Below are 27,674 nucleotides of genomic sequence, written 5' to 3'. Positions count from 1 at the left end.
CATGACATTGTAAGTACAAGTGGATTGAAGAAGAGGTTAGGCATTGAGTTCTTTTAATGTAACTTTGATTCAGAAATCTCAGCTGTTTCGAATTGTACTGAAAATAATCTGAAACATCTGGACGATTGAAGACAAAGCAAGTGCAACCTGTTTACATGTGAGAGCTATCTGTCCATCAGTTTTCTCAAGCAATTTACAAATACACATGTACAAAATAAAATGACTATTATCTTGAAGGATATCTATCAGTGGTCGCATGAAACATATTTTCCAGTGTTTGCAACAATTAGCCAGATCTTTGCCGGTCTTTGAAGTGAGCTCCCAGGTAAATGCTGGAGCTGTGGAAGACCAGGTGATCAGCAAGGTCAAAAATGGCCTTGGTAGCCAATGGGTCCACACCATCGTCAGGCTCAGCTGCTGCCAAGGTGGTCGAGATTGAATGATTGTGAATGTCTGCAATACTCACAAAGAATGCTCATGTGTTAAATCTTTCTAATAAAAAAATAGAATTTACAATAAATTACTTTAAAAAAAACCATATACCATTAAAAACAATATTTTAAATAAATGTAATTAGTCAAGTAGAATGAAATCACTGCATTCACCATTCTCATCACATCCATCTCCACTTGATTCAAATTTAGAGGACAGTTTGCCATGTTTCATTAAAGTGCATGAGGTGGCCATGGACCCACTGTTGAGGGAAAGGCAAGACTTGTGCCTGCACTCACGTGTCCCAGTGGTGGAAGCTGGCCATTCCAAACAAGGCTGGTGGCTTTGCGAGAAAAGGTTGGCCTATTGTCAAGGTCGAGCATGTCCAATCATCAAATCAGATGATGTCAAGATCAAATGCAAGGATGCCCAGGAACCTGCTGATAACCATGAAGTACATATTCTTCAACTGTGTCATTACTACATTTAGTAAACACACGCAATGGTCTAACTGCTGTCCAAAGAATGGAGGAGAGTTAACCAAGAGCGAAAATAGAGAGTCACTACCCACTGGGAAAGGGGAAGGAACAGTTTGAAGAACTCTTCACCCATGACTATTTCATAGACACAGAAAATAGGTGCAGGAGGAGGCCATTTGGCCCTTCAAGCCACCACCTCCATTCATTGTGATCATGGTTGATCATCCACAATCAGTAACCCATGCGTGCCTTCTCCCAATATCCCTTGATTCCACTAGCCCCTAGAGCTCTATCTAACTCTTTTAAATTCATCCAGTGAATTGGCCTCTACTGCCTTCTGTGGCAAAGAATTCCACAAATTCACAACTCTCTGGGTGAAAAAGATTTTCTCATCTCCATTTTAAATGGCCTCCCCTTTATTCTTAGACTGTGGCCCCTGGTTCTGGACTCCCCCAACATTGGGACCATTTTTTCTGTATCTAGCTCGTCCAGTCCTTTCACCTTCATTCTATCCGACAGCAATCCATCCCAGACTGACAAGATGCCAGCAGGCAAATGATAAAACCAGTAAAACCTTGAACAGAGAGAATCTTCAGTTACACATTTGCAACATCATCTCTCACTTCCGGGAAGGGGAGGACATGCCTGGGAACCTCAAATCCCACAATTATGACCATCTCCAAGAAAGGAGCCATATCCAATTGAGGTAACAACAGAGGGTTCATGCTGTATACTGCAGGGGAGAAATAATTATAGCCAGGGTCCTCCTCTATCCTCTGGAGTATCAATCTACAATCTACAAAAGCTACAATCCCGAATAGCATTGTGGATTTTACCTATCCAATTATGTTCTTTCTATATGGTGACACAAGGGACATGATCTTCACCACGTGTTAACTCCCAAAAAAATATCGGAAACTGAATTAGCCACAATATATGATTGTTTTATGACCTCTGAAAATCTTTTACTTTCATCATTGTACGATAAGGTTGCCTCCAAAAAATTGTCTGCACTTGCTTCGATGGCATGATGGCATACCAGCCTTGGTGTGAGTCAAGTCTTTAAAAGGCCCACTCTCAGAGGTGAATGCTGTTTGGAAGGCTGAAACAGCATCCTAACTATTTTCTCAGTCTCACTGAACTATACCTCATCTTCAGCAAGCATCCCACTGAAATAGAATGACTAATAGAAAATAGAACTACATTGAAGTTGATCGACAAGATAAATGGGAAACTGCTAAATCTGCATCATCCTCATTCTAAATCCAAAATCTCTCCACCCTCAGTCATGGAACTGCAATACACAGTTAAAGCATGTGGACTTAGATATTCGAGGGCTGAATCCCAATCATCATTGAGTCTACACTATAATGAAAAGATCATAACTGATTGATTGATTGATTAGCAAAGGAGAATAAATTATGGCATTACCAAGGATGTTTCACGAACGGATTTTTAAAAATCCTGATTTAACTTTTTTTTGCTTTTATTTCCCAACTGCAGATATTAAGATTGAGTTGTAATAGGCTGTCGGTAGGGACCCCTGTATCATTGGACCCTAGCTGGGATGCAGAGAGAAAGAGGGAGGGCAATGACATCGGAAATTTCAAGAAGACGGGTGGTTGATCAAATAGGTCTAGTCAATAGGAAATGATGGCTTATGTTGCTGTTGAGAGGCAAGTAAGATGGATTCAGTGAGTGAGTCAGAAGACACTGAGAAACACAAGCCTGTTGGACCCAGATGTTTTTGACTCCCATTAGCACCACTTTTCAAGTGGCCTGGAAAACTCGTCCAATTGGCCAAAATGGGTCAAATTTGCCATCTTCTTCTTGCGTATGGCGTCCACAGCCTAAAGTTGTAGGTCAACTTGTTCTATTTGATCTAGTTAGTGCACATTGGGTTGATTACATTAGTCGAAACAGGGTGGACCACGTGAAGGTTGGAATTTCCCATCCCATTTGCCATCTGATAATCATCTATTTTTCATTCTCCCTCCACTAATTCTAGAAGTGTGGACTGAGGGTTTGGTCTGAGAAATCTTATTGCATCCAACCCAAACTACTCAGTTTTGGTAAAAATCAACCTCACACCACATCATGTCCTAGCATAAACATTCTAATTTTAGCACTCATAATAATAATAATTCAATTCAATATGGGAGAGAATTTTATTAGATGGGTTAAACTACTTTACGATAGACCTACGGCAAGAATATTAACTAACAATACGCTATCTCCAAAATTTTACTTATCAAGGGGTAATAGGCAAGGGTGTGCCTTATCACCATTGCTATTTGCCCTTATGATAGAACCGTTGGCCGAAAGGATTAGAAATCACCCGAATATTCACGGATATAACACTAAGGATTCAAAGAATAAAATTTCACTATATGCTGATGATATTCTTTTATATATTACTAATACACAAACGAGTATACCCACCTTATTAACACTAATTGAGGAATTCGGCTCTTTTTCAGGATATAGAATAAATTGGGATAAAAGCGAAATGATGTCTTTAAAACCACAGGATTCGAGACACTTACTAAAATTCCCCTTCAAAATTGCAACAGAAAAATTCAAGTATCTGGGTATTCAAATTACGAGAAGACACAAATCATTATTTAGTGCCAATTTTATACCACTATTAAATAAACTGAATGATATGATTAAATTTTGGAAAACACTTCCGCTCTCATTGATAGGTAGAATTAACGCTATAAAAATGACTTTCTTACCACAATTAATATATTTGTTTCAAGCGATCCCAATATATATTCCAAAATATTTTTTCAAAAAACTAGATTCCACTATCACTAATTTTATATGGGATTACAGAACACATAGAATTCAACGAAAGCATTTGTGCAAATCTAAAGAAGTTGGGGGTTTATCATTACCTAACTTTATGTATTACTACTGGGCAGTGCATATTAAGAACATAATGTACTGGCTGGATAGTTCCACTCAGCAGTTGGAGTGGATAAGAATGGAGAAAGAGGAGTGCTATCCGCACGATATAGGAACGATCCTGCTCTCACCGATAAAATTGAATAGTATAATATATAAGAAGAACCCAATTATTCACAATATAATAAGAATTTGGAAACAAATAAAAGTATCCTTGAAATTAAATAATTTATCAGTACTAACCCCACTATTGAACAACCCCGCATTCAAACCTTCTCTCATCGACAACACATATCAACAATGGGATAGACTGGGGATTAGGAAGGTAGGGGATATGTATGAATTGGGTAAACTGTTATCATTTCAACAATTAAAATTTAAATTTAAATTGAAGGATAATCAATATTTTAAATATATACAGGTATGTGACTTTATGAAGAAATATATACATAGATTTCAAACTATATTTTTAGACCCTTTAGAAGAAGCAATGAATATTAAGGCTGGTTCACAAAAATTAATATCATACTTTTATAATAATATATTATATAGAGAATCACCCTCAACAGAAGCACTAAGGGAAGATTGGGAACATGAGCTAATGATAAAGATCTCGAAGGATAGATGGGAAAAGTATTTGATGAATACACATAACTGTTCTATTAATACAAGACATAATTTAATTCAATTCAAATTATTACATAGACTATATTATTCAAAAACGAGGTTGAATAAATTTTATCCAAACGTCTCTCCCAGATGCGATAAATGTTTGTTTCAAAACGCTAATTTAACACATTCATTTGTAGGATGTACAAAGTTGAATAAAGTTTGGAGTGATATATTTGATATATTTACAAAGCTCTTCAAGTCAAGAATAGAACCCAAAATGGAATGGATTATATTTGGAATAATAGGAGAAGATACCAATTTAAATAAAGACCAAAATGTTTTTTTTAATTATGGGTTAATAATTGGAAAGAAATTGATACTTAAATTTTGGAAAAATACAACCATACCAACTGTTAAAATGTGGATTAGGAATATGATGGACATAGCACGCCTTGAAGAAATGAGACTCCGACTAATAGATAAATATGACCAATTCTTAAGGAGTTGGTCTCCTTTCATCGACTTTTTGGAATCATGTGATGCAGCGGTACCATAAGGATTGCTGATTTCAGTTCATGACGTGGATAGATCTACATCTCCGAATATAGATTTGAAAAATTCTCTTTTAAGGGGCCTTTTCTTCTATTCCTACTTTCCACCTTTTCTTTTTTATTTTATTTTTTTATTTTTATTTTTTATATCCACACTTCACATTTTTCTACTCTCTACCATCTATTTTTCCACTCTTTCCCCTTTCTATTGTTTTCTTTTTCTTGTTTTGTATTGTATTAACTTCTAATAAAATAAACAAAAATAAAAAAATAATAATAATAATAATTCCTATCCCCTCTTGCATTTTTGGTTAGTTTTTTTCAGCTGTTCACACGGACAAAAGACTCATTTGATCTTACTCAAGCTCACTGTATTTATTGCTTGTAAACAAAAGAGTTATAGTGAGGGTTGTAAATTCAAATAAAGAGCAATGGCATTTGTTATTAAGTTGCAATATCCCTGCATAACACGCTGTCCCAATAAAGACATTTAAAAAAATATCCTGCTCTAAAACTTGAAATTAAGATAATAATAAACATTTTTCTTGCAGAAGAATTTTTCAAAATCTCCTCTGAGACCTTCTGTGAACTTTTGGAAGAAACAGAATCGCCGTTCGTTAGATGGGATTTCAACAAAAGTTTTTCATCCATGTACTGGATTACCCTTGCATTCAAGTCCTGTAAGTTAATAGCATTGATGGTAGAATAAAACAAATGTATATTTTCAGTAAGAATATAATTTACAACTTTTGACTGTTTATGAAAGCTTTACAACATGGCAATAGAAAATATGTTATTACTTTGGAAAGAGTGCAGAGAAGATTTTCAAAGGCTCGAGGGGCTGAGGTATGAGGAAAGATCGGGCTGGCAAGGAGTACACGAGGCCGAGGTGTATAACATCATGAGAGGAATAGATATGGTGAATGGACAGTCTTTTTCCCTGCATAGAGGAATCAAGAACTAGCGGCATAGATTCAAGAGGAAAGGGGGGAAATTTAATACAAACCTAAGGGCCAACCTTTTCACACAGTGGGTGGTGACTGTATGCCAGAGGAAGTTATTGAGGCAGGTACAATAACAACATTTAAAAGACATTTGAACAAGTAACATAGATAGGAAAAGTTTGGAGGGATGTTGGCCAAACTCTGGCAAATAGGACAAGTGGGTCTAACAGACCTGTTACCATGCCATCTGACTCTATAATTGAAATACTATATTCAGCTAGATAATATTAAAATTGTATTCTACATCCTGAGTATCCCATGAAACGTGCTTACTAGTTCGGTTCTAGTTTCATGAAAGTTCATGTGGATCCTTCTCTTTGCTTTAGTTCACCAAGGGGAATTTAAAATGTTTAAAACTTTCAAAGTGACGCAGTTACGTGGAACAAAGCAATTTTATTACAACCACAGAAGTGAGATTTGAACAATTTAAATTCCATTGCCACCAATTACATTTATATTGAATTTGGTCAGATAGGAAAATAGCAACTTTTTTCCTCCATATACTTCAATAACTTGTTTCACAGTAGCATAATTTAACAGTGTTACTGTGTATAGCCATGGTTTTGAATGTCATGAATAAATATAGTGTTTTTTTCTGGTGGATATCCTTTTCAATGTTCATCTATGCTGTCAGTGCTAACAACGTTTGATATTTATGAGTCATGCAGCTATGGTTGTTTATCAAAGTCTGGAAATTAAACTCGACATCCTCTTTATGTTTGGCAAGCAAACATGATGTAATTTTGGTTTCAACTCTTAAAAGTTTTGAAATGCTCACCATTGCTGTTTTCAGCATTTTTGAGCAGGCAATTGCATGGTGAGGTACCTCAATTTCCAGTCTCCGAGAATAATTGAAAGAATCTTTTTTGACAGGTAATAATTTTAATACTGAATTCTGCCTCTTCAGTCAATCCAGTTAGAACTAGGTGAATGAACTTGTGATGTGCAATGGGTGAAGCAGATTACTGTGAAAGGTTTATGTAATATTCAGCTGCTTGTAAGCTTAAATAAATTAATGTCCTTGATCTAATTTGAAAAAATTGGGTCATGTGTAAATATAGAGAGCATAGAATATTCTAACAAAAAAGACAATGCGGTTGGCAAGAGCTTTACTTTTCACTAAAGGTGAACCACGGAAGTAATGATGCGTTCCCAGAATGCTTTCAGGGTAGGTTTGTCACAGAAGTTAATTGTGAGAAGTTGTAAACATACTAGCGATAGCTATCCGTTTGTAAATATATGAAGAGCACTAAAACAATTGCGGTTGAGACAACAAAGACAAGGCATTGTAGGCATGCCAGTAACATGTTTGTTATAGGTAAAAATAATTGTCAAAGGGGAAGAGAATAGAACGCTATTAATCTAAGGGAACCAAAAACAAGACCTAGAGGTGAGCTTGGAGATGTAAGGAACTGCAGATGTTGGAACCTTGGCCAAAACATACAGTGCTGGAGGAACTCAGCGTGTCAGGCAGCATCTGTGGAGGGAAATGAAGAGGCGACGTTTTGGGTCAGGACTCTTCTTTGGATTGATAAGCTGGTCTTGGTGAGCTAACTGGATTTCATACAAATAAAATTGATGATAGAGAAACTACTAGGATCAAAGATACACAAGACTTTGATTTCTACCTGTTTGTGTTAATTAGTGTTAACATGCAAACAGTCCCTTCGGCCCACCGAGTCAATGCTGACCATCCATCACCCATTCACACTAATTTGATGTTATCCCACTTTCGCATCCACTCTCTCCACATTAAGACCAAATTGCAGAGGCCAATTAACTTTAAAATAGAATGTAAATGCTCTCATGGAATCATACAGCATGAATATAGGCCCTTTAGCCCACCATGTTCACGTCAAGCATCAAGTACCCATCTATTCTAATTCCACTTTCCAATACTGTGTCATGGCAATTCTGTAATTATTAAGATGTGATGAATCATGTTTTTTCAAGAGATTGGTCTGCAGCGATAACACTTCACCATATTTATGTAAATGATTTGGATGAAGGAACAAAAGGTTATGTTTATAAATAACAAGTCACATTTACAAGTAACATGTAAATGCAAGTAGGAAGAAATATTGAATGAGTTAATGAAAATATGGCTTATAGAAATAAGTGCAGGGCGATATGAGATTATATCCATTCTGGATCCGAGATGGAGAATTCAGTTCATGTCAATGGTGAGAGGTCAAGTGTTGCTGAGGAACAAAAGAATTCGATGAACCATTTGCAAATAATCAGTTAAAAATAATGCAGCACAGCAAAAGATGAACAAGAAGGCTGAAGAAAGGTCCCGACCCGAAATGTTGTCTGTCCAACCCTCCAACCGTTTGTTTTTTGCTCAAGATTTCAGCATCTGCAGTCTCGTGTAGACTGATGGAATGGCTAATGGAATGTTATGCAACATCTCAAGAGTCTTGGAATACAATAATAGGGAAGAGATGTTTCAGGTGTACGGAGCTTTGGTTCACCTCAGTCTGGAGAACTCATTTTAGTTTTATGCACTTATTCAGAAATATGTGACCATTATGGAGGAGTGCAGTGCAGATTCACCAGACTGGAAAATGGACTTGAACAATTGCATTATGTGGACTGATGGAATAGATTTTATAAATTATTTGACCCAGTCTTTAAAATGGTAATGGGATTCAGTAAAACAGACACAGAGAAGCTGTGAGGGAAATCCAGAATACAGGAGGATTTTTTGCATTTGAGCTACATTATATTGGCTGCAATCAGAAAACTATTTTTCACTCTGTTAATCCAGAACTCTCTCACTCTGCCTCCCCACCCTGCAACAGTTAATAATGCTGTGTCAATTGAAAATTCCACGTAGAGGATTGGCAGATTTGTGTTTGCTAAGGCTATTCGCAGATACAGAGATCAAAAGCAGGTGAATGGAATTGAGCTACAGATAATCCATGATCTAATTGAATGACAACAGCTGAATGACCTACATCTATCTGTATTCCTATAAAAGTACCATTGAAAGCTCTATTTCACTATATAGGTTTCAAACTAAACTTAAATATAAGCGTGCTGTTCCTGCTGTGGAATCTGGTTGTGCTTCCAATTGCGAGCAAGCTTCATGTTTGGGCCATTTTTAATGGCATCAGAAAATAATCTTTATGGATTATAAAACACAGAGGAAATAGAAGCACTATTAGATCATGCCACCTTGCCATTCAATAAGACCATGACTAATTTTCTTACCTCAACCCTGTTTTCCTGCACTAACCCCATCTTTCTTAATTTCCTTATTATCTAAAAGTCTTTTGCGGTATTACCTAAGGGTTATTGTTGAACATTTTTGTTTGTTACAATCATAGGTGTGGTTTAGTGTCAGAGTCTGTAAATCAGCATATCTTAATTGTTAATAGACTTTATCTTGTTGTACACCAAGGTTCCACCAAGAAAAAAACAATCGGGATACTTTGACCTGGACACTTCATTGCAAAGACTAAAAGGGGTACCTTGCAAAAGGTATTTCTGTGTCTGTTTCTACAGTTTGAAAAAAAAAACAAGTGGCATTCAACAGTAATCAAGTGTCAGTCTTTTGATACAGATGCAAACCAAATTTAGTTGGCAATTTACTCATCAACTCTAATGAATTGCTTTTCAGGATTTTACAATGTTTTAAGAGTCAATTGCCGATTACATAAGTTGGCTATGTTCAAAACAAATATCATTGTTTTAACTGAGGTAATTTCACTCTATTGACTTCTTTCCTTAAATGCCCTAAGCAAGACACAATTTCTAGTCAAGAGACTGAAACAAAGCTGTAAGTGGAATGGTGTTTTTAGGATGGTTTACCCAGAGAGTTGTATGTGCCATGGAACTCATGTTTTTGAGATTTATTATTGTTATGCTCCAATTCATTTTAATTGGAATGTTTGATTCCACTTTTGCCATTGTGACATATTTTAATCTGCGAGTGCCCAAGTACAAAATTCACATTTACTGGATAAATTACAATGTAATTCATCATTTGCAACCTGCAACACTTTTTAAAATTAAAAAGTCCACATCAAACTTTGCCCAGATCCGCATATATCCTCTTTCTAGAGAGAGACTTCATGCAGTTGCTAAAATCAGTATTAAGACGATAACTCCGTGTTTTACAATTGCTAGGTTCCTATAATCTACAATTGTAGATTGTACAATGCTAGGTTCATATCTTGGCTTTTAAGTCCAATGAATGGAGTTGAGCGCCATCTGCTGGCAAGCCAGCAGTGTTTTCCTCTCATGTTGAGGCACTTTGTTTTTGATCCTGTATTTGTGCAAAATAACAGTGCTCATTACCAACATAAGAATCCCCAGTGAAAAGTTGAAGTACAGAAATGGAAAGAACTGCAAGCTAGAGGAGGGGATGTGAAAACCATTCTGTATAGAGGTGGCATATTCTAATCTTTGTCATTTCTGTTGCACTGATTTCACGATTGTGAGAAACTATTTCAATGAGAGACGTGTATGTCAAAACCCAGGATTTAGAGATATTAGTATCCATTTATTTGAGTTAATTAAGGGTTAATGTTGTTTCTTGCATTTAATTTATAACAATATATTCTATTTATACAGCTTTTACATGATTCATTGATTTGGTTCTTTGTGATGTTGACTCCACCGAACAAAGGCCAAATTGCTTGGTTTTATGACGTGTTTTCTTTTCTTTATAGCCAGAGGAGGTATTTAAGACCAGAGAATGATGCTGACCAAGGGAAGCAGTTCCTGAGTTTTAGTGCTCCGCCAGCAACCAGTCTCAGCCTGCTTGGAAACTTTGAGGTACAGATTAGCAATGCATATGTATCATCCAGAAAGAAAAAGGTTAAACAATTGATTCAGTGTTTAGGCCATTTGAAAGGGGTTTTATTTGTTCAATAGAAGGATTGTTCTTGGGTTTCAAGATTTTTTTTTGTATGAGAATGAGAACGCAACGGTAGAGTTGCTGCCTTACAGCGCTTGCAGCGCCGGGGACTCGGGTTCGATCCCGACTACGGGTGCTGCCTGTACGGAGTTTGTACGTTCTCCCCGTGACCTGCGTGGGTTTTTGCCAAGAAGTTCGGTATCCTCCCACACTAACAAGACGTACAGGTTTGTAGATTAATTGGCTTGGTAAATGTAAAAATTGTCCCAAGTTTGTGTAGGATAGTGTTAATGTGCGGGGATCGCTGGTCAGTGCGGACCCGGTGGGCCGAAGGGCCTATTTCCTCACCGTATCTCTAATCTAAACTAAAATAATTAAAGACTCTTTGGACTTATTCATATCTACTATTTCACAGATCAGCTGGCAGCAAGTTTACAGGTCGCATGGCTGTTTTAAAGATAACCAGCAGTGCCACAGCTATCACTGATGAGTTGCTGAATGTTTGGTGTAGTTTATATTTAAACTGGAGAGCACAGGAGTTTATGGAAGAAGACTCAGAGAACTCTTCCTTCAGAATTTGGATTATGTATCACACCAATTTTCAAAAATTATATTGCTCTGTGCTGTTGTGACCAGTGTTTTATTTGTGACATTACTCATTAGTGCAGTGCATTCTATATAAAGTTACAAAGTAGATTTTCAGATTTTTAGAAATTTTATTTACTTTTCAGTTATTAGTTTCTTCATTTGTTAAATTAGAAGTTGATTGGTCACAAATTCAAAAAAAGAAAAGGGGGGTATTTTGACGGGGGGAAAATGTTGGAAAATGTTACTTTTTTTTGTTAACCACCATCTGCAGTTCCTAATTTCTCAATTTCTTTGAAGGGTCCCCACCTGAAAGGTCACCTATCCATGTTCTTTAGATGAGTCCTGACCACCGAGTTACTCCAACACTTTGTGTCTATCTTTTGTAAATAAGCATCTGCGGTTTCTTGTTTCTGCCTTTTTTTAAAACTTTTACTTTGTGTGCATACGGGCACATTTTTATTAATCAAAATACACTGGTTGTGACTGAAAACAAATTGCCACTCTTGAGAATCCCAAACCTTTTCAGAATTTACAGTAACTCGAAGGAACTAAAATGTTTCCATGACTAGATAGGGATTCGAGAAAAAATCTGGTAGAAAATAGTGTATGAAATATTCTACACTACAATTGGAGGACATTCAGCCAATTATGCTTTTATTTTTGCTTTCAGCAAGGACTTTAACTTGGTCCCATTTCTCCTGCTCTGTCATTATGCCACATGGCAGATAAATGTCTCCCTGCATCAATTTGCCCAAAAGTAGATTTATTTTTTCCTTATAGATTCTGTTCATGTCTTACTTTGATACATATATTTTACCTTTTTTTTAATACAAAATCCATCGGTAATAATGATACCATAGCCTAATTATTTATATTTCCAGTTGGCGAATTGACTCTACAATTTGTTTTGTTTAACCTTGCCAGCAGAACTGTGACTGGTCATGGATAGGTCCCAATAAAAGCATTGCATACGATATGGCATCTATTCAATTCACGGTCAGTGGATGTTCGACCAACATCAGTAACAGGGAAGCTACGAAATTAAATGTCCCAGAAGATATTTATAACCTGATGAGGTCATTACTCATTTTACGTGACTAATTTATGAAACAATGAAATTGGAGCCAACATGGGTTTTTTTTACCTACATTAATGTGAACCAAACCATAGTAAGCTAAACGGTTTAAAACATTATTTGCATCATTATTTTTGTGGTTAATTTCTTGGTTAGTTGTAGCCGCCTTTACATATGTATTATTTTATTTTAACAATGAGGCTTTGAAATGTTAATTTCTCATGAGAGCAAAAGGAAAACAAAGCAGATCAGTGTACCAGGGCTTTTAAACCGTTCACCTTTCATCCACTTAAAGTGCTCATGAGAAAATTACAATTGATTAAAGTACCAGTGAGAGCCCACACTAAGCTATAAACTATAGGTGAGACAGTTCCTGGGTCTTGTGCTACAGGATAATATGGCAATAGCGGACAGTATTTGAACTTCTAAACAAGTCAAGTATGTTTAATGTCATGTTGTAATTATAATTGCCAATAAAACAGAACAATGAAATTCTTATTTGCTGCAGCTTAACAGGCCCGTAACTGCAATAATACGCAGATAGATATATTATAATCAAAATTACAATAAATTAATAACTGTGATAATAGGCAACCAAAATAATGCAAAAACAAAGTCCATCATGTCACAAAGGACATAGTCCAGATAAGATCATAGTTGCTGAGGGCAGTGTTATGCAGTGTTCAAGAGCCTGATAGTTGCTGGAAAGAAGCCGTTCTTGAACCTAGAGGTCACAGCTATCAGGCTCCTGCACCTTCTTCCCAATTGTAGTAGGGAAATGGCCAGGGTGGTGTGGATCTTTGATGATATTGGCTGCCTTTTTGAGGCAGTGTCACCTATAGATCCCTTCAATGGTTGCAAGGCCTTAACAGTACCAACAAAAATCATAATTGAACAGATATTGTACCAAGGAACCTAATTGCATCAGTTTCGATTCAATTCAGTCTTCAGTTGAGCAAATGTTTTTAATTTAACCAAATATGAGCCTGCTGCATTTTCATTGAACGATGATTAACATTGCAATCTTTGCACAATATTAGTACTTGTTAAGCAAAAATGGAAAATGCTCGGTCCACATCTAATTGTACCTTAGTTACAAATTAAACATTGTAAACTGACCCTGTTCCTTTCTATTGGTTTAGTGGATTGTCATCCTATATCCTGTTTAAGCTCTTTTTGGACCTGACTGCCAAATTAAATTAATAAATGTTATTTTTTAAACTTTAATAATCTTTTTGTAATATTAAAAATTGTAAAAATCTTTTACAAAAATTTGAGGGGTGCCGCTACACTGTACCGACACGTACCATCACAAATAAAGCACTGACTATTTTTATCCTTGGGTATTTAATATTATAGTAAATAGTTTATTTTAGACTAGAATTTTGAATACATTATATTTGAAGTCTTGTGTAAATTCTTTTGATACAAAAGAATGGTTGGGTGGGGGAGGGAAAGGGAACTGGATGATTGGAGGTGGGGTTGAAAAGAAGGGATTGTGTGAGACGACCTGGGTAGATCAGAAAGAGAGGAAAAGGGGCAGAGGGAGAACAGGTTGCCTGAAATTGGAGAACTCTGCGCAGTATGAGAAGCATAACTTGGTGTATTACTAGTGGTGAGTATTAAATAGATTTGTTATACCAATGTCTCATCAAGTAATGGGATATTTAAATGTTTGCAAGACCGGAGCAAGAATCAGATATGTTGTGGTTTATTGTTAAAAAGCCGTAGTATGGAAAGAAAAGGTTTGGAGGAATATGGGCCAAAATGCAGGTAAATGGGACCAGCCCAAAATGCCATCTTGGTTAGCATTGACAAGGTGGGCCAATGGGCCTGTTTCTGTACTGTACAGCTCTATGAATCCATATACAGAAGAAATAAAAAATATTGTGAGTCAGTCTAAGCTGCCCTGCGACTCTTAACATTGATATATCTTAACGTTCTAGGAATCTATCTTGAATTTCCGCTTGGAACCATTAGGAGCAGTTGATGGTTTCACAGCCGAGGTGGGAGCAAGTGGAACGTTCTGTCCCAGTCACATGACTCTTCCAGTTGAAGTCTGGTTCTACAGTGTCTCTGATGATAATGCACCATCACCCTACATGGTATGTGTTCTTACACATTCCTGTAGTTAAAGACTTGTGATCAAGGTCATGGTGTAGCACTAATTGATTAGGACCCGTATCTCTCAGACTGGTAAATCACTCATTTATTCATTTGTTGAATTTTGTTTCTTTATGGGTTTGTTGAAATTGATGCTTTTGAAATGAGTCACTTGATTTTTTTTTTTTAAGAATTGCAACTTCTTGTTTGAAACTATCTGTTCTGAATTGAGGATTATTTGTTTATAGGGTGTGATTAATTTGGAATCCTTGGGAAAACGAGGCTATCAAGTGCCTCCATCAGGAACCATACAAGTGGTAAGTCAGGCTAGAATTGTTATCTGATTTATTGATGACTCTTTATGCCGACAGAGCTTTTGACAGTGTGATATAATGAAGAGACACCACGAGGTATAGATGACTACATTGTTGATGACCATTGTGGGCTCCACCTTTCCTCAGTGCCGGCTCTGATTTGTTCTGAACCTTTTCATACCTCTAGTTTCCCTCTTCCCTGACTCTCAGTTTGAAGAAGTGTTTTGGCCTGAAACGTCACCTATTCCTTTTCTCCAGAGATGCTGCCTGACCCACTCAGTTACTCCAGCTTTTTGCGTCTCTTTGGTGTGAATCAGCATCTGCAGTTCTTTCCCATTTGGTCAGGTACATGATAGGAAAATTTGGAGAGAAATGAGCCAAACATGGGCAAATGTGACTAGTTTAGGGGGCATCTCGGTCAGCATGGACGAGTTGGCCCAAAGGGCCTGTTTCCCTGTTTAATTACTCAATGCAAAATGTACTGTAATTTTGGCTAGAAATTAGTCAAGTATAATTTATTTCAGATACTCATGTGTTTTCCCCACATGTTGCAACAGGGTATTGCTAAATAACAATAGATTAGTAACATCTTCTGCATTAATCGGGATACAGGTGTTGAAAGGCAGTGATTCATTATCTCAGCTGAATGGTGCTACATTGCCTCATAAAATAGTTTTGCCATTTTGTTAAGCAAAGAACATGTTAATTAGTAACAGATTATGATCTTGAAGAATATCCAAGTGCAAACGACTATCTTTGAAGCACAGGATTAATTAATTCAGAGGATGGCATGGAAATTTGTTTTCAGAAATAAGAACAATCTATTTTAATTGTGTTCCCTTGAGTGAACTAAGTTGATGATGGTGTTCAGAAAATTCCACGCTCCTCTGCAAATAGGGTTATAACCAAAGATCTTAGAGCGGAGCAAGATAGGTCACTCCTGCGAAATACAATGGGCTGACGTGTAGTATGCTACGGCAGGGATCCTGGGCATTTTTCCCCACCCATTTTAGTAACCGGAGTCTACCTGACCCGACCCGACTCGCAGTGTAATCAATGTTGCGGGGCAACAGTTTGTGTGTGTGTGTGATATAGGGTTAGATTCATAATTCTGTTAGTTCATAATTCTGTTAATACTTATTAAAGAATAAAATGTTTATAAACACACATACATGAATGTGATATAAATGTATATAATCATATAACACACACAATTATATTACTTCTGATTTTTATATCCAATGATGAACTTTATTTCAGACTAGACAAGGGACATTAAATAAGAAACATTGTAAACACCCCCCCCCCTCCCCCGGCACTCCCTCGCCTCCCCCCACACTACAATGTCTCCCCCCTCCTATGCCCCTCTCCCCGCTGCCCCGGGCTGCGCACCCCCTCTCCCCGGGCTGCGCACCCCTTCTCCCCGGGCCGCGCACTCCCTCTCCCCGCTGCCCCGGGCCGCACACTCCTTCTCCCCGGGCCGCGCACTCCCTCTCCCCGCTGCCCCGGGCCGCACACTCCTTCTCCCCGGGCCACACACCTCTTTGCCCCAGGCCGCGCGCTCCTTCTCCCCGTCAAAGTCCAAAGCGAAGATACGGGAGCGGAAGCGGAAACAAAGATCCGATCTTTGGCCGGAAGCAAGATGGCGGAACAAGATGGCGGAGGCTGGTTGCTAAAATGGGTCCTATAATCACCCATGAATCTGCCCATGACCGTACTACACGTTTGAGTAAGAGTAACCCATCTTGCTCCGCTCTAAGATCTTTGGTTATAACAGCACAGTAACAGGTCCTTAGGCCCAACTTATCCATGCCAACCATGATGCTCTATCTAAGCTAGTCCCATTTGCCCACATTGGGCCGTTATCCCTCTAAACCTTTCCAGTCCATGCACCCGTCCAAATGTCTTTTAATTGTTGGCCTCATCTACCTCTTCTAGCAGCTCGTTCCATATACCCACCACCCTCCGTATAAAATTTCTCCACATCCACCTGAAGGCTGTCAGGGGCTCGGGTTGAAGCGTCATCCTGTTACAATACAACATTTCTTCCTCTTTCTGGACAAGTCCGTGGTCCCTGCCTGCTTCAAAAAATCTATCATTGTACCGGTACCTAAAAATGCCTCCCCAGCCTGTCTGAATGACTACCGTCCGGTGGCCCTTACCTCGGTAGTCATGAAATGCTTTGAGAGGCTGGTGAAGAAACACATCTGCGCCTTCCTCCCTCGGAACATGGACCCGTTGCAGTTCGCATACCGTCCGAACAGATCCACGGACGATGCGGTCTCCCAGGTCTTGCACACCGCTCTCTCCCATCTGGACAGCCAGAAAGGGGGCTACGTGAGGATGCTGTTCATAGACTACTGTTCAGCCTTCAACACGATAGTCCCCACCAGACTGGCCGGGAAGCTAATGGAATTGGGGCTCAACACCTCCCTGTGTTCCTGGGTCCTGGACTTTCTCACCGCCAGGCCCCAGGTAGTCAAGATGGGAGGGAATACATCGAAGTCCCTCACCCTGAGCACAGGATCGCCCCAGGGTTGCGTCCTCAGCCCCAGGGTTGCGTTTACTCCCTGTACACACATGACTGTGTGGCTAGGTTCAGCTCCAACTCAATAATTAAGTTTACTGATGACATTGTGGTGGTGGGCCTGATCTCAGACAACGATGAGAAGGCCTACCGGGAGGAGGTGGCTGATCTAGCACTCTGGTGCCAGGATAACAGCCTCCTCTTGAACATCAAAAAAACGAAGGAGCTGATCATGGACTTTAGGAGGGCACATCATCCGAGGACGTACACTCCATTGAGGATAAATGGGGATCCTGTGGATAGGGTGAACTGTTTTAAATATCTGGGAGTCCACATCTCCGAGGATATGACATGGGCATCACACGCCTCAGCACTCGTGAGTAAGGCAAGGCAGCGCCTTTACCACCTCAGGCAATTGAGGAAATTCAGAGTGTCTCCGAGGATCCTCCAGTGCTTCTACGCAGCGGCGGTGGAAAGCATCTTGTCCGGGAACATTACCATCTGGTTTGGGAATTGCTCTGCCAAGGACAAGAAGGCTCTGCAGAGAGTAGTGCGTTCGGCCGAACGCACTATGGGAACTTCACTTGCCCCCCTGCAGGAACTATACATCAGGAGGTGCAACTCCAGAGCCAACAATATGAGAGACCCCTTCCACCCCTGCAACGGACTGTTCCAGCTGCTACGGTCAGGCAAACGCCTCCGTTGCCATGCGGTGAGAACAGAGAGGTTGAGAAGGAGTTTCTTCCCAGAGGCCATTCGGACTGTAAATGCCTATCTCACCAGGGACTAACTCTACTGAACGTTTTTCCTTCCATTATTTATTATGTAAAGGTATATGTGTGTTATGATTGTGTTTATAGGTTGTTTGTCTTTTTGCACAAAAGTCCGCGAGCATTGCCACTTTCATTTCACTGCACATCTCGTATGTGTATGTGACAAATAAACTTGACTTGACTTGACTTGACTTCAGTACTAGGCTTGAATATGACAACTGTCTGGCTTGGTCCTGTCAACCAAGCCAAGTTATAAGAACATAAGAAATAGGAGCATGAGGCTCCTATGGCCTCTAGAGTCTGCTTCATCATTCAGTAGATCGTTGCTGATCTGATCATTGGTTACAACTCCACTTCTTTGCGTGATCCCCATAACCCTTAATTCCCCTATGGTCCAAAAATTTATCCATCTCAGCTTTGAGTTTACTTAATAACTTGACATCCGCAACTCCCTGGAGTAAAGATTCCACACACTCAGTCCCAGGAGAGAAGAAATTTCTCCTGAGTCTTTATTAAATTAGATCACTCCGAGAGCCGTATTCCAGTAAATCATTTCATTTGTTGCAGTTAATTGTTTTCAGCAGTTACTGTAGTTGTGAAACGGAACTGCTGGGAAGGCCAACCCGGTCCATATCAGGGACAGAACAGGAACAGAAAATCAGCACTCCACTTAAAGCAGGTCAAATCACAGGCACCCATGGATAGTCTGTATCAATGGTCCCGAGAAAGATTAGTATTAATGATGAATAAATTGGCTCAAGAACTTAAAATTGAGAATTACTTGAAAGAAAAAAAATATGTGCACGTTTGGTTTAAATGCAATGGTGCCATAGTGCTATTGTCCATGTTAAGATTTGAGAATGAAAATAAGACTAGGATTTAGTCACAGCGGTCATGTGTCATTGTAGTTTGTATCATCGATACTGGTTTTAAGAATACAGTCTACCCTCGTTATTATGGACCTCGTTATAACGGATTTTGGTTATAGCGGACTGAGACGTCCGTTCGTGGTAGGGGTTGACAGGCAGCGTGCAACACCGCATTAGGTGGCGGCAGCGGGGAGAGAACTAGCAGTAAAACACTCGAAGAACATTGCATTGAGCATCGGGTTTGCAGCGGCCAAACCAAAATGAGGCCTCCGGGTGTTTAATGCAGAAACAGTGGGTGTCACTGCACCTGCGTCGCCCTTGCAACGCGTACCTCGGTTGACTGGTAACGGAGCGCAGCTCCCATTGCACCCTCTTGCTTCTGTCGGGTTAATCAATGCACCGTGTGGCATGCATCTGGTTGTGGGAACAGAGAAAACGAGCAGCATGAAGGCAGCATGAGTTCCACAACTCGCACCACACGTGGGGCCGGGGGCTCTGCGGTTCCTCCTCCTCTGCGCCTTCCCTCACAGATTATCACACACATTAATGTATGGAGCAAATGCAGAAACTCTCTCCAGCACAACTCTCGGAGTGCTGAACAATATCTGTTGTGTTTTCTGGCTTTAAGAAGCATTGGCAAAGCAGCAGAGCTTTCTCATGCCCAGCCATAGTTGGTGACCATGGAAGACTGGGAGAAAACTGAAATCACAGACACGAGGAATTGGAGATGTTGGCATCTTGAACAAAACACAAACTGCTGGATAAATTCAGCGGGCCATACAGCAGTGGAGGGAATGGACAGGCGATGATTTTGGTTGGGAGTCCCCCCTTCAGATATATTGCAGTTGAATGAACATTGAATTGTTCAATTTTAAGTTATGCCCCACCAACCTCCCCCTCCTCTCTCTTTCCTGTGCCCCCCTTCCCCCCCCCCCCAACACAGTAGGCATCTATTTCTCCCACTTTCGATCCACATCCCTGCCGCTTCCTCAACCCCGTCAACAGATATCATATCTGTTTCTGGAATTTGGAAACGTTACAATATCATGCTGTCGTTAATAATTAGCATTATTAGAAGTAGATTTTTTTTTTGCCATGTAGGCAGGTATTATATCACGATTTTTAAAAGAGTTCCATTTTGTGCACATTCATTCTGCCACTCATCTCATTCGCTCAGGACCTGCAAAGACATTTTATGCCGCGCTTTTACCTCTACGACACTGTTTATGTTTCAAATGTAAATTCTGTTTCAGACCTTATTCAATCCTAACAAGACAGTGGTGAAGATGTTTGTCGTGATTTATGACTTGAGAGAGATGCCAGCCAATCACCAGACATTCCTACGACAGAGGACGTTCTCCGTTCCTGTGAAACGTGAAGCTGTTGGACATGCCAATAAAGAAAACGTAATACAGACTGAAGAAAGGATACTTCGCTACCTCGTACACTTGAGGTAACGCAAGAAATAGAATCGTGTTACAGTAGGCTGCCATTAACATCGGTAGAATAAGTTGCTAATTATAGCTGTTAACTTATTTTTGATTTCCACACAAAACAACGTGGTTTAGAATATTGGCATAAGAAGCTGCAGATGTTGGAATCTTGATCAAAACGCAAAGTGCTGGAGGAACTCAGCAGGTCTGGCAGCATCTGTGGATGGAATAGACAGTCGATATTTTGGGTCGGGACCCTTCTTCAGAATGCCAGTGGCCAAAGCATTCAAATGTTCTGAATTTAAAACAGGCAATTTCCATGCCAAAATATTTTAATTAGTTCATCGCATTGATCACTGGAAAAAAATGTCTCTGCAATTTTTGACATTAGCTTGGAATCTGCTTAAAATGCGATAAGTCTGAAGAAGAGTCTCGACTGAAACCTATTCCATTTCTCCAGAGGTACTCCAGCTTTTTGTGTCTATGTTCTGTTTAAACCTGCATCTACAGTTCCTTCCTATACATAGTAAAATTATTTTACTTTTTGACCAGGGAATGGACAGACGACATTTTGGTTGGGATCCTTCTTCAGACTGTTCTGGAAAGTCTGAAGAAGGGTCCCCGATCTGAACATTAGTTTGCCCATTCCCTCCACAGATGCTGCCTGACACGCTGAGTTCCTCCAGCACTTCGAAACCTCATCGTTTTTGCCACTGGTAGTTGACTGGATGTTACTCTTTGCCATGAAGATCTGGCTTGGGTGCACGACTCTTCACAATATATTTTTTTTAAATCACTTCAATTTTGAAATGAAAAGCCATGTATAGCTTTGCTGCTGACAAAGTTAAGTAATGGTGTAATCAATGTAGGTAGAAGCACTGAAATGTAAATAAATTAACCAAATGGATAAAACTGTGGTAACTAGATATTTGTACGTGCATCAGTCTGAAGAAGGGTCTTGATCTGAAATATCGCCTGTCCGTTCCTCCACAGATGTTGCTTGATCCAATGAGTTCCTCCAACGCTTTGTATTTAGCACGTGTGTGTCCATTTAATTTGAGCTGAAAAGACAAAAAATAGTTTCTAAATAGTAAAAAAGCTAAAATTAGTGAATATATAAAGAGACATTGGGGAGGGAGAGTGGTTACAGACCTTACTTAAACTCTGGATGGATGGAGAAAATTATCAAAAATATTAATAAATATATTTAATATTTAGTGAATGAAATACAAGGAGTATTTGTCATGGTCTAAATCCTTAAAGTACTGCAAATAGTTTGGAATACCCAACTTTTTGGAATGCAGCGGGATTTCTTACCTGGATTCAAAGGATTAAATCATGAAGGCTTCCTTGGAACTTAGAAAGTTAATGGGTGATTTGATTAATGCTTGCAAGATAACATGAACCATAATTGAGTATATAAAGATAAAATATTTGTTAACCTCAATACAAGATAGCGGAGTCAAGGGATATGGGGAGAAGGCAGGAACGAGGTGCTGATTGTGGATGATCAGCCATGATCACAGTGAATGGCGGTGCTGGCCAACTCCTGCACCTATTGTCTATTGTCGATTTCTGTTACTTAAAGATATTACGGAATGTGTAACAAATGCTGATTATATATAATTAGATCATATGTAGGTAGACACAATGATGGAGAATTCTGCATTCTTCAGAAGCCTGAAGAAGAGTCTCGACCCAAAACGCCACCCATCGCTGCTCTCCAGAGATGTTTCCTGTCCCGCTGAGTTACTCCAGCATTTTGCTTCTATCTTCGGTGTAAACCAGCAGTTCCTTCCTACATTCCTTCCTACAACTACATATGCAGTTGGACTCGAGGTTAAATGCCTTAGCCTTAAATTTTAAGGTTTGTTAAAATACACCTCAAATATAAGGTAGGCAAAGTCCCTGCAGTACTTTGTGGATGTGCCTTTTATTTCATATATTTAAGTTTGATGCACCCCTTCTGTCAGATCCGTTTTGGAAGCTATCTGAGATTTTGACTTCAAATAAAAAGAGATTTATGTAATTCTCAAGACTTGACACGAGCCTCAAGGGAAACAATTTTCTGCAATTGCTAAAAGTACAACTTTACAACACTGAGTTTAGATCCAGCATTTTCAATCAAACTGCTGGTAATGGTTTCACTGGTCCAGGTCCACATTAATTAAACGTGACAACTTATTCGCGTGGACTAGAACTGCAGAAAACTGCCGAGACAGAAGAAGAAATTCACAGCACTGTGTGGATTTACGATGGTTTCTCAATATATTAAAAATCGTGCACTTTTGGAGCACCTTATAAAATCTCAACAGATCCCAAAGTACTTTCTGCCAATTGTCATTTTCATATTACTGATGACATTTATACATAGAAAGGTCCCAAAACACCAATGACACATTTAAGACCAAGATACAAAAAGGCTGGAGGAATAATCGAGTCGGGCAACATTCATGGAGGGAATGGGCAGATGACATTTAGGGGTCAGCACACTTCTTTAGAGTCCTAAAATGGATCCTGACCCGAAACAGCGCATCTCAGTCTAAATGGTCTCCACCCGAAACGTCGCCTGTCAGTTAGTTCCCTTCACAGATGCTGCCTGACCCGCTGAGTTCCTCCAGCAGTTTGTTTTCTTTGCTCGAGATTCCAGCAGCTGTAATTCCTCGTGCTTCATTAACATTAAGACATTTGGTCTGTATGAGTGATGTTCATTGACATCTTAATATAGGCCAGAACATTGCAAAATTCCACGTTGTTAATTAGCAGATAATGCTCAAAAAGAAAGTAGCATGAAATTTGATGTTTGGTGTTTTAGAGAAGAAAGGGATATCTAAGAGATGATGAATGCTGACTTGGGTGACAGCAAGTTGAATGATATTATGAGTAAATAATTTTTAGAAAGATACATTTGGCAAGGGGATGATGTGTTTCCAGGGTTCAACCGGATGTATGTTAGGATTTGAAGGGAAATGAGAAAGAAACTATACCATGTGCTTGGAATGATTAAAATTCCACCTAGTGTTTATGTGAGCCAAAAACCGAGTGTTGCTCGGATGTTACTTTATTTTGGTCTGGGTAATTGCAGGCATTCATGTCATTTGTGGGAACATTTTAAAGACCAGTCAATGGCAGTAGCCAGGAGTAACATGGATTGCCAAAAAAATGAATGGTTATGTCGGGCTATCTTTGTAGACTTAATTAATAAGGGGAATATATTGGATGTAGTCGACATGGATTTTGGCCATTTTCAAGTTCCACACTGGATAATTAAAGGATAAAGGAGAATAAATGGAAACATTAGTTGAAAGTTGTTTAAAAAGTATGAGGTGATGCAGCTTTTTGGAGTGGTCTTGTTGATAAAGGCAGAAAATGCTATTGGAGTCCAAGGTCTGAAAATCTAAGAACTGATATGCTCTCTGTTTAGAAAAACTGTAGGCCCACAATATCCATGATGCCAGATTGACATAAATTCGGTATTTTGGGATAAATCCAACATTAATTCAGTGCCCAATGAATTGTATGGTCTTCCGGAACATGTGTTAAACTAAAGACTTACCTCAGCCAAATTTGTTTAGTTTAGTTTATTGTCACATGTACTGAAGGAGAGTGAAAAGCTTATGTTCATGCTAACCAGTCAGTGAAAAGACTATACATGTCTACAATCATGTCATCCACAGTGTACAGATGCATGATGAAGGGAATAATGTTTACTGCAAGATTAATTCAGATTAAAGATAGTCTGAGAGTCTCCAATGAGGTAGATAATAGTTCAGGATCACTCTCTAGTCGTTGATAGGATGGTTCCGTTGCCTGATACAGCTGGGAAGAAACTGTCCCCGATTCTGGATGTAGGCGTTTTCACACTTCTGTCCCTATTGCATGATGGGAGAAGGGAGAAGAGGGAGTGACTGGGGTGAGACATCCTTGACTATGGTGGTGGCCCTGCCAAGGCACTGAAGTGTAAAAAGAGTCAATGGAAGGGAGCTTGGTGTGTATGATGGTCTCTGGGTGCGTCCATGACTCTGCAATTTCTTGCAGTCTTGGATGGAGCTGTTCCCAAACCATGCTGTGATGCATCCCAAATTCATCCGAGTGTAATGGTGACTTCAACATTCAAATGTATTCTTCAGTAAAGGCACCTGTGTAATACTACATTCTTTTGAGTTATGGGTCATAACTACTCTTTTGGGAAGCATACCAAAAGTTATCAAGATCATTAATATCTATGTTTCCAAGTAGGTCGTAGAGTCATACTGAGTGGAACCAGGCCCTTCGGCCCAACTTGTCCCATCTACACTAGTCCCACCTGCCTGCGTTTGGCCCATATCCCTCTCAACCTGTCATATCCATGTACCTGTCTAAATGTTTCTTAAACATTGCAATAGTCCCTGCCACAACTACCTCCTCTGGCAGCTTGGTCCATACACCCTTTGTGTGAAAGGTGCGTAGACAAATCTGATGCTAACTTTGTTTCTAATAGCTTGAGATCTGCTGGATGTTTAATCAGCTTGTTTTGCACTTTATCTAGGTTCCAGAGTTCAAAATCTGGGAAGATCTACCTCCACAGAGATGTCCGGCTCCTTTTTTCTCGGAAGTCGATGGAAGTGGACAGCGGTGCTGCGTATGAATTAAAATCTTATACAGAGTTTCCAACAAACCCTCATTTCTCAGCGCGTTGTTAGCAACCTTTGTATTCCTTGGGACATATTTTCTGGGGTGTTTTTTTCTGGCGAATGGTACATGTTCAGCTAATTAATGGAAATAAAATAATGCACAATACGTAATTGTGATAAATTATTGGTACTAGTCATTTAGAACCCCCAGCACCTATTAGACAGTGGGCCAGTCTTGTGTAAGTGTTTTAAATAAAATCCCTTGTACTTCAAGCAAGCAGAAGACTGGAATGAAAACCATGTTGTCCTGATATTATCTGTACTGTTACAATGGAAGTCACAAACCACTTTATTGGATGTGTTGCAATAGTAAAAACAAGAAGTAGTTTAGTGTTGAAACATTCTATTTTATTTGTCTTTTATTTAATATTTAAATTAATGTTTCACTTATTGGACAGATGATTTTTTTTGTCCTGTTTAGTGTTATTATATAGCCTAAAGTTCTCTATGTAAAATCATACTCTGTATTTTTTTGACATGGTTAATACTCAAATATACAAAATATATGTAAATCTGTGTCTGTCTGTCCATGAGTGTGTGTTCATAGAAACATTGAAGCAAAAAATGTCCTCAGTCACTTCTGTTTGGTGCGAATGTAGTTCACAGTAGCGTGTTTTATCGTCGCTTCCAAAATTTCATTAATAGATATCTGCCTCATTGTATTTTCATTAATAAATCATAGTCATAGATTCATACCGCACAGAAAGAGGCCCTTCAGACCAACTCGTACATGCTGACCAAGTTGTCCCATTTGCCTGCGTTTGGCCGGTATCCCTACATCTAGTCAAAGATTTGATTGTGGAATCAGCAATAACGCCCTCACACTTTGAAATAGTATTAACATGAAGTGTTGGCCGGTGGAGTGGGTAGGGGGAGAGAACTCCAGCTTCTAGCCTTGACCACCTTTATGGATGTACTTCCCCCAACCATTTTACTGTAAAAATGATCTAACACAGAAACATGGAAGCTGGAGAAATTTTAAATGTCCACTATAATTTTGCTAACCTCTAAACTTTGATTTTTTTTAAATCCTAACTAAACCAGGACATGACCTTCACAGTAAATGACAGGGCTCTGGGGAGTGTTGAGCAGATAAATCTAGGAATGCAGGTACATGGTTCTTTGAAAGGGGTGTTCAAGGAGATGGGATGGTCAGAAAGCTTTCGGCACATTGGCCTTCATCAATCATGGTATTGAGTTGGGTTTGTAAGTTACATTTGTACAAGACATTGGTGAGGCCACATTTGGAGTATTGTGTTCAGTTTTGGTCACCCTGTTATCGGAAAGATAATGTTAAGCTGGATAGAGTTCAGAGAAGATTTATGAGGATGTTACCAGGACATGAGGGCCTGAGCTGTAGGGAGTGGTTGGGTAAGCAAGGATTTGATTCCTTGGAGTGCAGGAGTATGAGGTGTGATAATATAGAGATGTTTGAGATCATGAGACACTTACTCATGGACAAAAGGGTCGAGCCAAATATCACAATGACGTTTGGGCGAATAGTGAAAATGATGTTACATTTTTTTTAATGAACTGCCAGGAAAATCTGATTTAATTGTGGTGTTGTGAAGGAAGCTGGATGAGTAATAAACATTTACAGGGCTCTGGGAACTAGGACCAGAGATTGTTCCTGCTTAAAATCAGCACAAACTAAAACCACATAGATTATACAGTGTGGAAACAGGCCCTTTGACCCAATCGGCCCACGCTGACCAACATGCCCCATCTACACCAGTCCCATCTGGCTGTGCTTGGCCCATAACCCTCCAAACCTATCCTATCCATGTACCTGTCCAAATGTCTCTTTAAATGTTATGTTGATACCTGCCTCGCCTATCTCCTCTGGCAGCTCCTTCCATGTACCCACCAGCCTTTGTGTAAATACAATTTAATGGTCTCCTTCCATGTTCTAACACCTCTGTATGATTCTCTAAGAGCTCCCAAATAGGTTAGTGTTATGTAATAAACCATTCTGTGTTAATGTCACTAGGAGATGAAATATACCCTCAAATCTTTTAAAAACAAAAAAACAAAAATAAATTACAGGAGCACTGGCCACAATTTTTCAATCTTTTCTTTAGGATAGGCACATGGCAATGGTGGAATATGGATCACGTGCAGGTAGAGGAGATCAGTTTAACTTGGCATCATGTTCAGCATGGACATTGTGGGCTGAAGGGCCTGTTACTGTGCTGTACTGTTTGGTGTGTACTGGGGACACAAGGAACTGCATGTGTGGATTCTTGAGTATAAACACAAAGTGTCGGTGTAACTCAGAGGGTCAGGCAACATCTCTGGAGGACATGGATGGGTGGCGTTTCAGGTCTGGACCCTGAGAGGAGCTAACCTATCTGTTTCAACCATCCCTGGCAGCATGTTTCAGGCATTCACCACCCTTGATATAAAAAACCTGCCCCACACATCTCCTTTATACTTTGCCCAGTACTTTAAAGCTATGCTCTTT

The 27,674-nt window shown here is 39.4% G+C and overlaps 1 protein-coding gene across 5 annotated transcripts in view; it reads left to right on the top strand.

Moving 5' to 3' along the window:
* fam214a (family with sequence similarity 214 member A) overlaps positions 1 to 25,726 on the top strand; it is a 67,974-nt gene extending 42,248 nt beyond the window's left edge. For 4 of the 5 annotated variants that reach the window (XM_033050404.1, XM_033050406.1, XM_033050405.1 and 1 more), the window contains 7 exons: positions 5,536 to 5,664; positions 9,395 to 9,474; positions 10,668 to 10,773; positions 14,465 to 14,623; positions 14,870 to 14,938; positions 20,358 to 20,557; positions 25,066 to 25,726. In XM_033050404.1, coding sequence (XP_032906295.1) covers positions 5,536 to 5,664; positions 9,395 to 9,474; positions 10,668 to 10,773; positions 14,465 to 14,623; positions 14,870 to 14,938; positions 20,358 to 20,557; positions 25,066 to 25,219 — 897 coding nt within the window. In that variant the 3' untranslated portion in view covers positions 25,220 to 25,726. Of the gene's footprint in view, positions 1 to 5,535; positions 5,665 to 9,394; positions 9,475 to 10,667; positions 10,774 to 14,464; positions 14,715 to 14,869; positions 14,939 to 20,357; positions 20,558 to 25,065 lie in introns of all 5 variants that reach the window. The other variant, XR_004416853.1, reaches the window with a different exon arrangement.
* The last annotated feature ends 1,948 nt before the right edge of the window (positions 25,727 to 27,674 follow it).

Source organism: Amblyraja radiata, chromosome 34 (assembly GCF_010909765.2).
Source record: "Amblyraja radiata isolate CabotCenter1 chromosome 34, sAmbRad1.1.pri, whole genome shotgun sequence".
Lineage (NCBI taxonomy): Eukaryota > Metazoa > Chordata > Chondrichthyes > Rajiformes > Rajidae > Amblyraja > Amblyraja radiata.
The sequence above is the reverse complement of the archived record's forward strand: the minus strand, read 5'-3'. Positions and strand labels throughout refer to the sequence as shown.